Here is a 15,726-nt window from a genome sequence, read left to right on the forward strand (position 1 = left end):
TGTTGCGGGGGGCTAGTTCATTCTGGAGGCTCCAGGGGAGAATAATAAATTCCTTGTCTCTTCCAGCTTCTAGAGGTCACCTTGGTTAATGGCCACATTATTCTGATTTCTGCTTCTATTGTTATTTTGCCTTCTCCTGTGACCTCTTGCCTCACTTTTAAAAGAACCCTGTGGTTATATTATGCTTACTTGATTAATCCAGAAAAATCTCTCCATCACAAAATCCTTAATAACATCTACAAAGCCCTTTTTACCATATAAGTAACATACACATAGGTTCCTTTGATTTAACTGATTCCCTTGTACCTGAAAATGCTTTTTCACAAATCTATGAAAAATTACTTCATTTCAGGAAGAACAGAAAAGTACATGAGAGTGATGAAAAGAAATTAGAGATAAAGAAAGAGTAAGGGGAAAGAGAAAAAGGAAAAAGAGGAAAGAAAGAAAAATGAGATATACACAAGAGGATATAGCAGTGATGACATCAGGAACCAGAGATTTGCTTCTGATTTAGCCAAGTGTATGCAAGCAGTTCAGATAATTTAGAACAGCAGGTAATTCTCAAACATTTAAGTGGCATAACACATTCTGAATTTGGAAAGGTTTGGTTTCAATAAGATTCTTAAGAGATGAAGCTATGTTATCATTACCTTTTATTGAAAAAAGGGAAAGTGTGGTCACTTCGAATTTAATACTATGTATGGCATGTTTATTCATCGTTTCAATGAATGTCTCTCGAATGCCTACCAAATGTTAGAGGAAGTCCTCTGCCTTTGAGGAACTATTGAAAGAACTAACAAATAAAAGTTTAAAATGAATACAAGCCATAAAAATCTGATACAGAATTAATGGGAATACTGCCCGTCCTCTGCTCTTTCTCAACCATATGACAATCTAACACATAAAACTTTGAACGAATCTTGTTTCCTTTTGGAAGTTTTCTGATTTACATCAATCTGAGAGAGAGACTGGCACAAATTCAGAGGCTGAATAGAGAATGAGTGCTTTGGGTTAAAGGGGGTAATGGCTGAGAGTAGGTGAGAGAAAGAAAGGTGGGTGGGTCAGGTTCCAAAGTGGTAAAGAATTTAGACTGTAGATGGACAAAATAAAGAACTATTTTTTTTTTTAGATTCTCAAAGAGAGTAATAATTAAATAATATATTAGAGAAATTCAAAAGATAAAAACAAAAATTCTTGAATTATTATATATAAAAGATTTTCAAAGAGTATCAATCCCTTTACTGCAGTTCTCTAGAAGAGATATTCTTCTATTCCTGACTATTTAGGATCACTACTGAATGGACGCTCTCAAATTCTCTCATACTAATGTGAGAAAAACTCCAATCTTCATCTTCAGTGCTACAGAAACTCTATTTTGATATAGTCCAGATATATCGCAAATGCAAGGATTATTCTGTTTAAAGACTATAAAGTTTTTAAAAAGATGGAACACAGATGTCTTACCACCATGTCTTCACAACTCTTATTAACTGGAAGCAAGCTCTTCATAAATTCCACATTCTCATGCAAATGTTTTAATTCAAATGCATGCTGTCTCATACAAGTATCCAAAGACACGGTAAACTCCTGGATTAAACTCTCAACAATGCTAGAAGAGTGTGCTTGGGGGGTTAACTTGGTCACAGCAGCAATTAACCAGGCTTTTGTTTCTGAAGAAGTGGTGTCGTTCATAAGTAACCCGTAGAGCTTGGTTATAACTTCTTCTGGTGTTTCCTTATCTAAGAGGTAGGAATACTCTCCTAACACCTATAAGTAAAACAAGAAGATGTTTATATGCAAATATCAAGTTATACAGCAAACTATACTCAGAAATCTAAACAAAATGCCTACTGCTGGAGTAAATGTAATCTAGATTAAACATATTCTCATAGTGAAGAAATTATTAGATAAAAATATAATTGTACATTTTTAGGTTCAAAATTATACCAAGAATTGGAACTCAATACAAAAAACTTTTCCACATTTTTATCATTAAAAATGTATAAAGCAGATACCTTTACAAGTTAGCTTTCTTCTGAACTTATAGGTTTGGTTGTTGGTTTTTACAAGCACTTTCACATTCTGTTATTATCTTCCAATAAGCATTTAAATGAGTGGTTCTCACATGCAGTATGTATAAGAGTCACCTGAAGTGTTTCATTAAAATACAGATTTCAAGGCTCTAACCCCAGATATTCTGATTTAGTGTGTCTGTGGAATAATCTACAATATAAATTTTGAACAAGCATCAGCTGATTCTGATGGAGATGATCCACTGAACTTTGAGGAACACCAATCTATGTTGCATCCTTTTTCTTGCATCTAACTTATTTAGTTGATATATAATCCTATTGATCTAAGAATCATTAATAAACTGATAATTCATGGAGGTGAGATCTTTCCTAAGTGGTATTTATAAAGTATTTTCATGTCTTTGTACTACTGTGTACTACTGGCACTAGCAAGAAAAAAAAGAGGGAGGTGAGTTGACAGTTAAGGGAAGATTTATAGCTAGTAACAAGAAAAGGAAAAAGAAATAAGATTAAATATGTTCTATCTTTAAACAGTGAGATAATTTTTTGTGAGATAATTTATAGCTAGTAACAAGAAAAGGAAAAAGAAATAAGATTAAATATGTTCTATCTTTAAACAGTGAGATAATTTTTTGAGTGGTTTAATAAAAAATGGAAGATATCTCTAGAAGAGCAGATAGCCTAAATCCCAGTTCAAAAATCAATAGATTTTATGTTTCTGGGAAGATGGAGTAGAAGTATTTTTCCCCTATTCTTCCCACTAAGTACATGTAAAAACCCTTGATGTTATATATAAAACACACATAAAAAGACTCTGAAAGTTAAAGAAAAGAAAGCATATCACTAAGGACCTTGGGACCTAAAGAATGATACAGTGGGTTACTGTTGCCTCACATACCCTAGACTGGGTACTGGTGAGCCAACCACCTGGAAAAAAATCAGTGGACTCAGATAAAAAAAAGTCCCAAGAAAAGCCCACTCTCTAGCCAAAGAGCCAGGACAGAGAAAGTCGAGTGCAGGGGAAGGGCAGGACTTTCATCCCCACCAAGCTGTAGAGGTCCACTCCTCTGCAGTGCCCATAAAGACCAAACAGGAAGCCTGCACCTCACTTCCACCCAGGTATAAAGAGGTACCTCATCCACTTTCTTTTGAGGTGGTATCAGGGGAATCCTAGAGAGGAGCAAGGACTTTCACCACTGTTCAGCAATAACAAGGCCACCCCTTCATGGTGTCAGTGAAGGCCACATGGTTAATCTCAACACCATTTCCAAAAGAATTATATCAACATTTATAGAACACACCACCCAGTAACAGCAGAATATCCATTCTTTTCAAGCATCCACAAAACATGTAACAACATAGACCATATCATAGGCCATAAAACAAACCTCAACAAATTTAAGAGGAACTGAAATCACAGATCATTTTCTCGAATCAATACAGAAAGTCAAACTAGAAATCAGTAACATGAAAGATAATAGCAAAATTTCCAAACACTTAACACTCTTCTACACAATCTTTCTAGAAAACAGAAGAGGAAAGAAGACTCTCAATTCATCTTATGAAGCCAATTCAATACCAAAACCAAACAGATAGAGTAGAAAAGAATGAAAACTACAGACCAATATCCCTCATGAACAGAGATGCAAAAATTCTTAACAAGGTTTCGAGAAATCTACAAAAAATATCCTAGATTAATAAGTGAGTTCAGCAAGACTGCAGGGTACAAGATAAAAATACAAAAATCTATTATATCTGTATATAGTATTAGTAACAAACATATATAAACCAAAATTAAAAATACATTTACTACTTCTCTAAAGAAAATGAAATACTTAAGTATAAATCTAACAAAACACATACAAGATCTGTATGCTGCAGAAAGAAAGAAAAACACTCTTAAGTATGTGGAGTGACATGTCACTTTCATGGAAGAAACAAACAAATGGCCACCAAATACAATAACCAATTTAGGCAAGTATTATTGATGCTAAAATCACTGGTAAAAGAGAGTTGAGGAAAAGATGTTCACATAGCCTCACAAAATAATCTCAAATATTAGTTATAAATTACTAAGGAGAAAGGGTGCCTTTACAATGGAAAGATCTAAAGGTCACCATAGTAACCAAAGAAATTTACAATCACCAATAACTGGAAGAACTGATATTATATGCATCCTGATATGATGCAGTGGGAAGTACATAATATTGCCAATGCAGGATTCTTGCTAAAAATGTTTAACTGAACTCGAAATAATCAAATTCAGAATGTTAGACTATCTACAAGTCAACAGGATTCATCCAAAATATCAATATCAAGAAACTAAAAATCACTGTAAAATAAAAAAAAACGAGGATCGTGCTATTTGTGAACCCTGACTGGATCTGCAATTGGGGGGAGTGCAAAAGCAGACATGAGAGACATTTTTAGGACAACTGGATAAATCTGAATATAAACTATTACATAATATTAATGAATTAACATCACATTTCTTAAGTGTTATGATGGCTTTATCATTACCTAGAACAATGTCATTATTATGAGATTCACGTTGAATTTTTTATGGGTGAAGTGTCATGATGTCTACAACTCAATTTTAAATAGCTCAGTAGAACAAACTGTATATAAGTAGACCTAGATATAGATGTTGGATACAGTAAAGCAAAAGTGGTTAAAAGTATTACCTGGGACTCTAGATCAAAAGCATAGGGGTATTTATTATACTAATCTTTCAACTTTCCTATAGATTAGAAAATTAAAATTCTTAAATAAAAGTCTGGGTAAAATATAAGTTAACACACGAACATTTGGCAAAACTATAAAACATTAAAATGAGTATATTCTATGACCCAGCAGTTGCACTTCTCCAAATCTCCCCCCATAAAGAAACACTCACTCATATGCACAAGAATATACAAAGGTGACAGGATGTATGTGATTACATATGATTAAATTACATAAAATTGTGTCCTTTGTCTTACAAAAAGATGATTTCCCTTGCTGGCTTTGATGAAGCAATCAGCCATGTTGAGAGGCCCAGATGGCAAGAAACTATGAGCTATTCTAAGAGCTAAGGGTGGCCTACAGTTGACAGTTTAACCTCAAATTCTGTTTCATAGCTGAAGAAACTGATTTCTGAACTTGGAAGTAGATCCTTCACCAGTCAAGCTTCAGATGAAACAGCAGCCCCAGCTGACACCTTGACTGCAACCTTGAGAAACCCTAACTATATCACAGATATAAGAAACTATTAACTATATCACAGATATGTTGAATATTCACACATTCAAATATAGATTCACATAGAAAACACAACAAATGTATTGTAGACACAGACAGAGATCTCAACAAATATCCATATTTAAAAGAATAGACAAGTGAGATGGCAGGAAGAATTAATAGACAAGTAAACAGTAAAGGGATAGAAGGCAGCCAATGTGGTAGGGGGGTGGGGGTAGGTGGGGGGAAATTGACAGCTGAAAGAGTTAACTAAGTAGAACTGAAGGAAATATATTGTTAGTATTTGGTTTTATAAAAAATGTTATAAACATTTATGATTTAATGTACTTTGCTCACCCAACTCATAACTTGAAGAAATCTCTGTGGATAGAACACATTTTCCACATCTAGTAACGTGAGGTAAGACTGAACTGCATAAAGTCTTAATTGTTGATCTTCTGTTTCATCATCAAAACCTACAAAGAAATTGATATATCATTTTAATTTCTACTAAATTCTCTAAGGACTCTGTAATAAAAACATTTAATTTTAAAATCTTTATTTTATAGAATGTAATAACCTTCTGCTAGCAGTCTCAGGAAGTTATTGGGAATATCAGGATGCATTACATCTCCTCCCACTGAAAACACAGCATTCATTGTCTGAATAAACCACGCATTATCAGGAGCATATGTGTCCACAAGTGTTAAGAACAAGTACACTTCCAAATGCCACTTACTAAAATTATCCTTTCTGCATCAGCCTTTTAAAAATAACCCAAATTCATCCTGGTTTGGCATTTTTACCTTTATTTAACCTCTGCCAACAAATTGTTCTGTACTCAAGTTTTAAGTAAAATAGATGCTCAGTAAACTTTATTTAATAAACTTAAAATAAAAAAACTTCATGTTGCTTTATCTAGCACCCCACCTTGCACATAACAGGCATCCAATAAATAAATGTGAAATAACTGAATGTTCCAGCAAATTATGGACAAATAATGAAACATGATATACACTTCAGAGAGGCTAAATGTTGTGATGTGTCTACTTGAACAACTTGTTTACTCTCTTTTCTAATCTGTTCCTCTTCAGTTCTAAAATTCTATCATTCTGCTGGCCAGAGCTACAGTAATGACTAGTACTTCAGCAATTTCCAAAATAACCTGATTAACATTATTCATTCATTCATTCTTAGCTTTAACAAAACACATCTTAAAAAGAATGGATTATCCTTGTGACCTGTAAAAGTTCCTCTTTTAAAAAACTAATGTGAAGAAAAGTAACATGTGAATGGAGTTAGTAACTATTCCGTGACAATTTTAATATAAACAATAGTGTAAAGGATAAATTTTAGTATCCTGATTCTCCCACCCACAAGAACTTTTACTAAGAAAAGAAGCTGAGTAGGAAGTGAAGTCAAAAACAAGGAGGGACGGAAAGAAATAAGGCAGATGTTCCTCTGTCTTCTTCCCTATAATGCTGACCAACTGTATGAAAAGAACCAGGAAAAAAGCCAACCCCAAAGAAGTCTAAAGGAATTCCTGTTCTTGATGAGAGGCTTGAATATCAGGAATGGAAGTTATTGCTGGGTCTCTGAACTCAACTTGCAAGTGAACATGTCTATACCAATCATTTTTACATCACTGTGTAACTAAAGATATTTTATGACTCATGGTACAAAGAAAGGATATTTCTCTGCCAGCTCAGCAATTTTGCCAACCAAATTGATGATAATATACTCTTCTTTGCTCTGATGTAAATATTCAAGCATTTTCTGGACAATCACTGTTACATTCTGTGCATTAGTAATTCTGTAAAGAAGTTCCAGAGTCTGTTTAAGAAAGAGAAATAAAAACAGTATTATAAAACTATGCACGGTAACACCGAAAAATATAGTAACATGTTTATAACATGGTTGATTCTTCCACTTTTACATAAATCTATTGGCAAGTCAGTTAATAGGTGCTCAAGAAATGCACAGAACTTAATAAAGGTAACTTTATTAGAAATAAAGAAATAGAGATTAAAATTCCTCTGACTGAAGATGGCAAATGCTGACTGAAACACAAAAAAATTAAAACTAGAAATTATTCAAAATTTATAAAACTAAATGATTATTAAAGACATTTAGATACAAAATAATAAAGAAATAGAACTTAAGTAAAACTATTGTTAAAAAAATGAATTATGATCAATTCCAAAGCCTAAAAGCCTTCTATTGATAGAGATAATTACAATCTGACATTTCTACATGACAGGCTGTGTAAAGACTAAAAAGCTAAAACTTTTATAATCTATTTTCTAAAAATATATCATCTTCTTAAACCTACATTACTTATGCCTGTCTGTATGTGTGTGTGTGTACACACACACACACACATACACACACACACACGCGCATATAAAAATCTAGTCTTGCAAACTGTATTTTCCATACTACCTAAACAACAGAAAACAGCACATGAGTCATTTGGCCAACCAAGGGCAAATAGCCTATAATGGATGGACAAAGGTTGGTGGCTCAAGTGCTTTAAAGCCTAGCAATCCCTACGTTCAAAACCTCAGGTATCAAGAACTAACTGTTTTACAGCTGCTTGTCAGTGCTGAGGTATATACCTCTTACTGCCTCAAGTAAAAACAAGTACCACAGTAAGCTCCCATTTGGCTGGCTTTTAAAATCAGAAATAAAGCTATCTACTCTCTTAACTAGGTCCTATATATCATTTTAAATGAAAGTCTAGAGTGATTTCTTTGTAAGAATTAACAGAAATATTTATAAAAATAGACACCCAGGTAGATACTAAAGCAATTTTACAAAAAGAAAAAGTCAAAAAAATTTAGTAAATTACCCATCTCTCCTTCCAAAAAGTTCAAATCATTTTAGAGACATTTTTATTAATTCTTTCAACATTCCTATATATGTGATAGGGAATGCATTAGCCCATTTCACAAAGAATAATGGAAAAATACTAATCATTATGTATTACATTTTAAAATGGAACTAATAGGAGGAACCAGCAATAAAATTCAGGTCTCCTATTGACACAATTCTTGGATGAAAAAAGTATTAATGAATCTATACAGGTAATTGGACCTAACTCTTCCAACTCATAATTTAAAACCATTCGTGTGGATACTGACACAAGTACTTTTTAGAAAAGTTCCTTAAACTTTAGTAGAAAGAAAAAAATGCTCTCAAAAGTTAAAAAAAAAAAAAGTGTATGTGCATGCACACACACCTACACTCTACTCTGCCTACTACTTTAATCTCTCTCTATAATAACAATAAAATGTTTTAAAATTGGAACATTTCACATACACTATCCAAAATACCAGTTTACCTCTCTCTTAATAATGGGATCAGGATGGTCTAAGCATTCAATTATTGTCATCTGGTGTTGCAGAGCCAGAGTAGGATCCTGTTGGATAACATAGGTAAGAGCTTTCAGTCCTAGAAACAAAAATTACATTATACAAAGTGACTTGAAGCAAATATTCAGCAAATTTCAAAAGCTTTTTTTGTAATTTCGGTGAAAAGAACCAATCATCTTACCTAAATATTTGAGATTTATTTTAGGTGATAGAACAAATTTCCCAATGCACTTGGCAGCCTTCTCAAGTAATTCTGATTTAGGATAAATAGAATAGACTGTATGCACACATTCAAACAAAATAGCTAGACAAAGAAAATATAAAAATGTCAGGGATCATGTTAAGGCATAATAAAATAACACATCTGTGTAGACTCATAACAAAACAAACTAACTGAAAGGTCAGTTTTAGTCAAAAATCTTTTTATGGAAAATTTTCAAAGATATGAACTTTACTGTTCTCAGGCTTATACAGTTATTAGGATTATGTTACCACAGTACAATTTAAAGAGAATTATATATATTAATAGATAACAATGACAATTCATTCATGCAACAAGTATTTATTGAACACCTCTTATGTGCCAGGCATTGTTCTAGCAGTATGGATACAGCAGTGAACAAAGCAGACAAAAACTACTGCCTTCAAGGAGCTCACATTCTAATAGACACATAAGTAATATACTTATTGTTCCTATATAAATAGATATTTCTAACACTCCTCAAATGCTTCAAAATAATTCATTTTTAGGCAGTTTCTACCACTTAGAGAAACTGTGTATTTCAATGTGGTTATATCAATATAATCATTTGGGAGTGTGGATTTAGAATTCAACGTGAATGGAGGACATTTTTGCTTTTTGGAAATTTCTATTGAGAGTAGAGTATTTCATGTAGTTCTAAAAATACTGTGAATCTGAAACAAGGTACATATTAATAAAAATGTTTGCATACTTAAGAAATCATTTATTTCAAAATAGGGCCACTGCTCAAAAATCCTCAAATCACTTCTTTAATATTAACCTCAAAGAACATAGAATAATCTCTTAAACATCTTGATAGTGTTCAAATGTGAATTTTTCATATAGTCAAAGATCTGATAACTATGATAGATCAAAGTGGACACTAAAATTTTTTTTAAACTCTTTTAAAAGGCATGTGTCAAGGAGCTGGAGCTTTGCCATGGAAAAGAAGAATCACTGAGGTACCATTAAGTCCAGCATGCCCTATGGAATCATAGTATGAGGAAGTGAGACACAGAATCAGGAGACTGAAAAACAGTTCTACTACAAGTTGAAGCATATCAAGTGTCCTTGATAGAAACATTCCGTCTCTATTTCCAAAAGCTAAAAAATATAACAATCAGACACTTCTTTTGCACAAGATAGATCCTGAATATTCAACTGTTTTACACTGCTAAGTTGCCTATCAATTGAGGTACACATAAATTTTGTGTAAAAAGCTTTATATAAATACTTTCTATAGGAGAGAAAGAGAAAATAAATTAGAAATATAAATTTCTCATTAAGAAGGGAACTGACTTTAATTAAAGGAAAACCTACAAAGTTAATTAAACCTAAAAAGATACTCTGTATATTCAGAAATTGCACTGTAAAATATCTTTACTCTGTGCTATGAAAAAAGTTGACTTTACAACTTTATGAACTAAACAAAGAGAATCTTAGTCAAGTAACTAATCAACTAAGACAGGAGTGGGCAAACTATCAGTAAATCTAGCCCTCAGCCTACTTTTGGAAGCCTGTGAACCAAGACTGGTTTTCACATTTTTTAATTATAATTTATGTGTAACATTATATTAGCTTCAGGTTACAGTTATATTTTTTAAAAGTTGTAAGACAAACAAACAAAAGAATGTGACAGAAACCTATGTGACTTACAAGGCCTAAAATATTTATGATCTAGCCCCCTTCTCACAAAAAGTCTGCCAAACCCTGGAACTAATGTGACAGTCCTAAGCAAGATTTAAAATGATGAGCTCCATTTTCTATCATAATTGACATGCTTTCCTTATGGTCCTGCCATTTCAGAATTTTCCTACTATCAAATTTTTTACTAAAAAAGATTCTCATTACCCACCTAAAATCTAAACTTTTATATACAGATGCTCCTAAAATTTCTAGAAAGCTAGTATTGTTCAAATATTGCACTTACTAGTCAACTTAATTGTAAATGAGCTGAAAATAAATTTAATAGGTTTTTAAATTATTTTCCCACCTAGAGCTACATGCCTTTATTCTCCAATGCTACAAAAAAATTGAGTATAAGTCCATAAATGAAAAAGCAGCCACTCTGCTTTCTCCTCTCCACAATGGTTAAAAGAAAAGTGCTTCTGAGGATTTCTAAACATAAAAACACAATGTGGAGATTTACTCTTCTGGAGCAACCCAGGTCCTAACCAAAATACTACCAAGTAAAAATTACCAAATTAAAAATTTAATAACATTCTAACATCTGTGACACTGTGGTTTTATCATAGATATTTTGGGTTGAAATATGCACAAAATTTGAAGTTCTACTGGTATGTTATCCTTCAGACTAGACTTTATTTTCATTCTGACAGGGAGATGGGGATAACGCTCAATGGGGATGGAAGTCCAGGTTCTCCACCCTGTCTCCTTTGACACTTTCAGAGGAGGGGATCCTGGTTCCTTCTGGGTGAGGGATACAAGTATTTGCTAATACCAGGCTGTCAGTGCGAGGAACGGGTACCTTATTACTGCTCCCTATGTAGCCTCCACTGACAGTGAGAGGGTGGCCTCAGAATCCCTGACCAGTGACGAAAGCTTGGACTCTCCACTAGGCTTCCTCTAATGCCAACCTAGCAAAAAGGGGAGGGGTACCTCACTACTTTCTGCTCCTGGATAATGTGAAATCCAGGCTTCCCATATCATGTTCACTGACAGTGCAAGGGAGGTGGGCCTCATTAACACCTGGCAGGGATCAAATTCCTGCTCCCCTCTTGGGATTCTCTGCCATCAGCCCAGTGGGAGGGCTGGGGCACCTCTCTGTACCAGAAGAGAGTGGAAATCTCAGCTCTCTACTAAGCCTCTGCTGAAGTAGGTGGATCCATTGTTTTTCCTGTGTTGTACTTAGTTGTAATGGAGGGACTATTGTCTAAAAATTTCCTATCTTGCTAGTTTGCCCTTTTCTTCTTGGTCCTTCTGCTAGAGAGGCTTTTTCTTGGGGCATTTTTGTCTGCACCTGTTGGCATTTCCAAGTTGCTGGCTCTCCAGTACCCAGTTGGAGGTACATGAGGTAAACAAACAAACAAACAAAAACAAAAAACAGGTACTCACTATGGTGTTGTTCCTTTCACCCCAAGGTCCCTAAAGAGTCTACTTTCATTTCTTCATCTTTCAGAGTCTTATGTTTATTTTACATATAATGTCCAGGGTTTTGAGGTATACTTAGTGGGAAAAACAGGGAAAGGTACTTCTATCTACTTCTGATGGTTCTGTCCCTTATATTCCATTTTATATAATTTTCCCAATTCACTAGCTTACTAAAAATGTCATTCTCATCTTTTTAGTATCCTGCCCAAAAATCTTCCATACCTCCAGATTTACACAGTATGAAGCCCAAAATAATTTGGCTGCCATGAGAAGACTTTCACAATATGGCCTTTGCACTGCTCCCACTATGAACTGTCCATTCAGGCTGGTGAGTCAATGTTCTCTGAAATTGTTTTAAACATCCCCATTTGGGCACCTTCTCTCATGTTCTCTCTTCTTAGAAACCCTTTCAGCCTTCTGGCTATCTAAATCCTACTACCTCTCAGGGTCCTATTATATCATTAAGTGCCCTCAGACCCACAGTGACCTCTACTATCCCTGAACTCCTGTAATATTTATTATCTGTACTACCCCTTTGTATTCTACCTTATACTAGTATTATGCTAGTATTATTCATAAGTAAGTTATCTTTTCCATTATATTATAAATTCCTTGAAGGCAAAGATTACATTTTATAGTTCTTCATATCCTCTACATCACTTTATACAATGCCTGGCACATAACATATACTCAATAAATGTCTTTGATGAGATTTACTTCTTGATTTGACACTAAGGTAAGTTATAATAATGGACCTTCATAAATATATGGTTTAGAAAGTATTAAGTTATCAGATAGATAACTGATAAAAGTAAAATAACTTTCTCTTTCTTCAATTCAATTAAAACATATTACTCATTGATTAACGCAGTGCCGGATACTGGGATATGCTGGTCCATAAGACAGACACAGTTCCTGCCCTTATGAAGCTTATAATTTAAAATTCACATTCTTAAGCAATAAAATATTTATATTAGGATTACTCTACTATTGATAAAATCAATGTAAGCTATAAACTGTATCAATACAAATATGGGGTAAAAAGCATAACAATGGAAAGATGAATAAAAGAAATAAACAAAACAACAGAAACTAGAAAGTTTCTGTGGCAAGGTGAAACACTGAACTGACAGCCTACAAAGAAACAAATTGTTGGTGTTGGTTTCAGCAATCTTAATAAGAGAAGGGTGTCCTAGTGGGGAACATTAAAAAATATCAGGTATACAGTGTTCTCCAAATCAAACGGAACAGGTAACAGTAGTTATCTCCAAGAAGAGGAACTGGGTAGTAGGTGATAAGGATTGAAGGGACACTTACTGTTCACTGTATACCTTTTTGTACCTTTTGAATTTTGAACCATGTGCATATATTACCTATTCAAAAAAATAAAAAAATTAAAGCTGAAATGTCAATTACCAAAAAAAAAAAAGCTTTATGTAAGAAAAAAAGCATACTCTTAGCTAATTTTAAACAGAATTCCTTGAGAACCTTTCAAACTTTTACCCTAAACCCTAATTATCTTTCAAACAAAATGTTTTAACTTATTTTAGCTGCCTGCAAAGACTGTAACACTTCACTGGATCTTCTGACAGCTCCAAGCCAAACCACATGCCTCAATAAGGGTCAGCCTTATCTCTGGCCCCTTATTCTTCCCATTACATAGCAGTAGCCTAGATAGTATCAACTGTTCATTATACCATACACTCATAAGGGCAGGGCCTGTGTCTACCTTATCCATCCTTTCATCTCCCTTACTTAGCAAGGAGGAATACACAAGTCAATCAACTCCTTCCTCGATCTGTATCTAGTTCACAAATCAAGTTTTTGTTTTATAGGCATTCAATAAATACTGGTTGAACAAATGAATAAACCACTCTTACTGCCTTTAATTACCATTTATACATACAAAACATAAATCTATTCTTTTAAATTTACTATCCCAATTCACTACCATGTGCATTATTTTTCCTGTACTAGACCTATGCATCCAATCTTTGCTCCTTATTCCCACTGCATCTTTGTCAAGGACTTTTATTACAGTTAACTAGTTCAATTTTTGGCCTCTAGTCTACCCTACACTTCTACAACCATTGTTCTTAAAGATCCACAGTTCACCACCATCTGAAAAAAGTAATGCTCTTTGTCCCCTACTTCATGGCACTTTACCAGATTAAGAAATGACTTTTCATTTGAGTTATATCTCTCAATTCTTCTTCTACTGCTCTTCTCAATAGCATACAAAATTCAAACTGCTTTACTTCTATCTTTTAAATATCTCTAAATATCCCAATTTCTTCACTGAGCTTTCTCAGACTGATCAATAAGGAACTAATAGTTCTTTCTTCTAGCTACTAAGATTAGAAGATTTTTTAGATACTTTTCTCAGTTCTCCACTCTCCTCCCCAACTTATTCTTGTCTCCTATCACTAAATTATTTTATAAGTTGTATAAAATGATATATAAATAGCAACTCTTCACAAAATAGTCTATTTTATATATCCTTATATATATATGTATACCACTCATCCTTCAGTTTTGTTCTTAAATACCACTTTTTTATAAAAACCTTCCTTGCTCTCCCCCTCATCTAAAGTTAGTGGCTATATTCTCCCAAAGCATCCTTTAATTTTCCTTTATAGCATTTACAACTCATCCTTTTCCACCTATCTTATCTGTGAGCTCAATGACAGTTTTATTCACAACTGTATTCCAAGTATCTTGCATGGGCCTGATAAATAACAGAAATCTAATAAATATTTGACAACTAGTTGACTGATTTATTTAAGAACTGTCTTCTTAAATATGGAATAGGTCTACTAAGTTGATGAATACTTTAAAAAAAGAGACAATTTCTCTTAAAAAATAAAGTCTTAAAAAAAGAGAGAACTATAATGACAAATTTAGGTCAATATTTAAAACGATGCCATAATTTCAAATTATTTCTATTATTTTCAATGCTTCCATTGAAAAATAATAACCCAAAGAACCACCTTAAAATATAACATATAAAATTCTATTGAAATTTTTAGTATTTTACTATTCTAACATAGATTTAGTTATGATACTGAAAAATACTGTTAGTCATTAGAGTAGCATTTACATGTTACCTACCATATGTGACATTGTGATTTAACTCGGCTCTTCGTAAGGATTCATCAAGAACATCATACATTAATTCACTTGTCCTGTTTAAAAGACATTTTATTTGCAGTAGAATTTTAGTATTATAACCCAATAAAACATACAGTTTCTCTCTTTAAAACTGAGGATCTACAGAAAAGTGAAAAAAAAAAAATCACTTCTTAAAGATTCCATTTGTTTTTTTCCATGAGCTTAACTTCCTAATATATCAAAGCTGACTAGTCAATGAAGATAAACATAAGTCAACCAACTCTTTCTTCACCCTGTACCTAGTTTACAAATCAGGTTTTTATTTGGTTGAACATACTATCTTTCATAATTTTCCCTGTAATAAAATATTTCTACCTGTTTCAAGTTACTACAATAATACCTCATATATCCAGATTATCCCAGACAGTATATTATCTTTATTTTAACCACATAATTTTTTAAAGTATTCAAATATTCGCCTTTCTCTAAACAGCACGTTTCTTCAGAAAGAAAATTTTGACTTTCATTTATGTTAAATATAAAAAAAATATTTTGTGGAATTAACAAATTTGTACAGTCCTATGTCTTTATGATCGCTGATTACAGTTACAATACTGGGTTGAGGCAAATACTATAA

General features: G+C 33.3%; 1 protein-coding gene across 4 annotated transcripts in view; it reads right to left on the reverse strand.

Annotated features, from left to right (window-relative positions):
• The window catches only part of AP4E1 (adaptor related protein complex 4 subunit epsilon 1), a 61,048-nt gene that overhangs the window by 28,659 nt on the left and 16,663 nt on the right, over positions 1–15,726 (reverse strand). For all 4 annotated transcript variants that reach the window (XM_039889054.1, XM_039889055.1, XM_039889056.1 and 1 more), the window contains exons 8-14: positions 15,090–15,163; positions 8,808–8,930; positions 8,596–8,705; positions 6,946–7,085; positions 5,833–5,945; positions 5,610–5,728; positions 1,465–1,767 (exon numbers count right to left, since the gene is read on the reverse strand). In XM_039889054.1, coding sequence (XP_039744988.1) covers positions 1,465–1,767; positions 5,610–5,728; positions 5,833–5,945; positions 6,946–7,085; positions 8,596–8,705; positions 8,808–8,930; positions 15,090–15,163 — 982 coding nt within the window. The remainder of the gene's footprint in view (positions 1–1,464; positions 1,768–5,609; positions 5,729–5,832; positions 5,946–6,945; positions 7,086–8,595; positions 8,706–8,807; positions 8,931–15,089; positions 15,164–15,726) is intronic.

This window comes from Pteropus medius, unplaced genomic scaffold (genome assembly GCF_902729225.1).
Source record: "Pteropus medius unplaced genomic scaffold, Ma_sr-lr_union100, whole genome shotgun sequence".
Lineage (NCBI taxonomy): Eukaryota > Metazoa > Chordata > Mammalia > Chiroptera > Pteropodidae > Pteropus > Pteropus medius.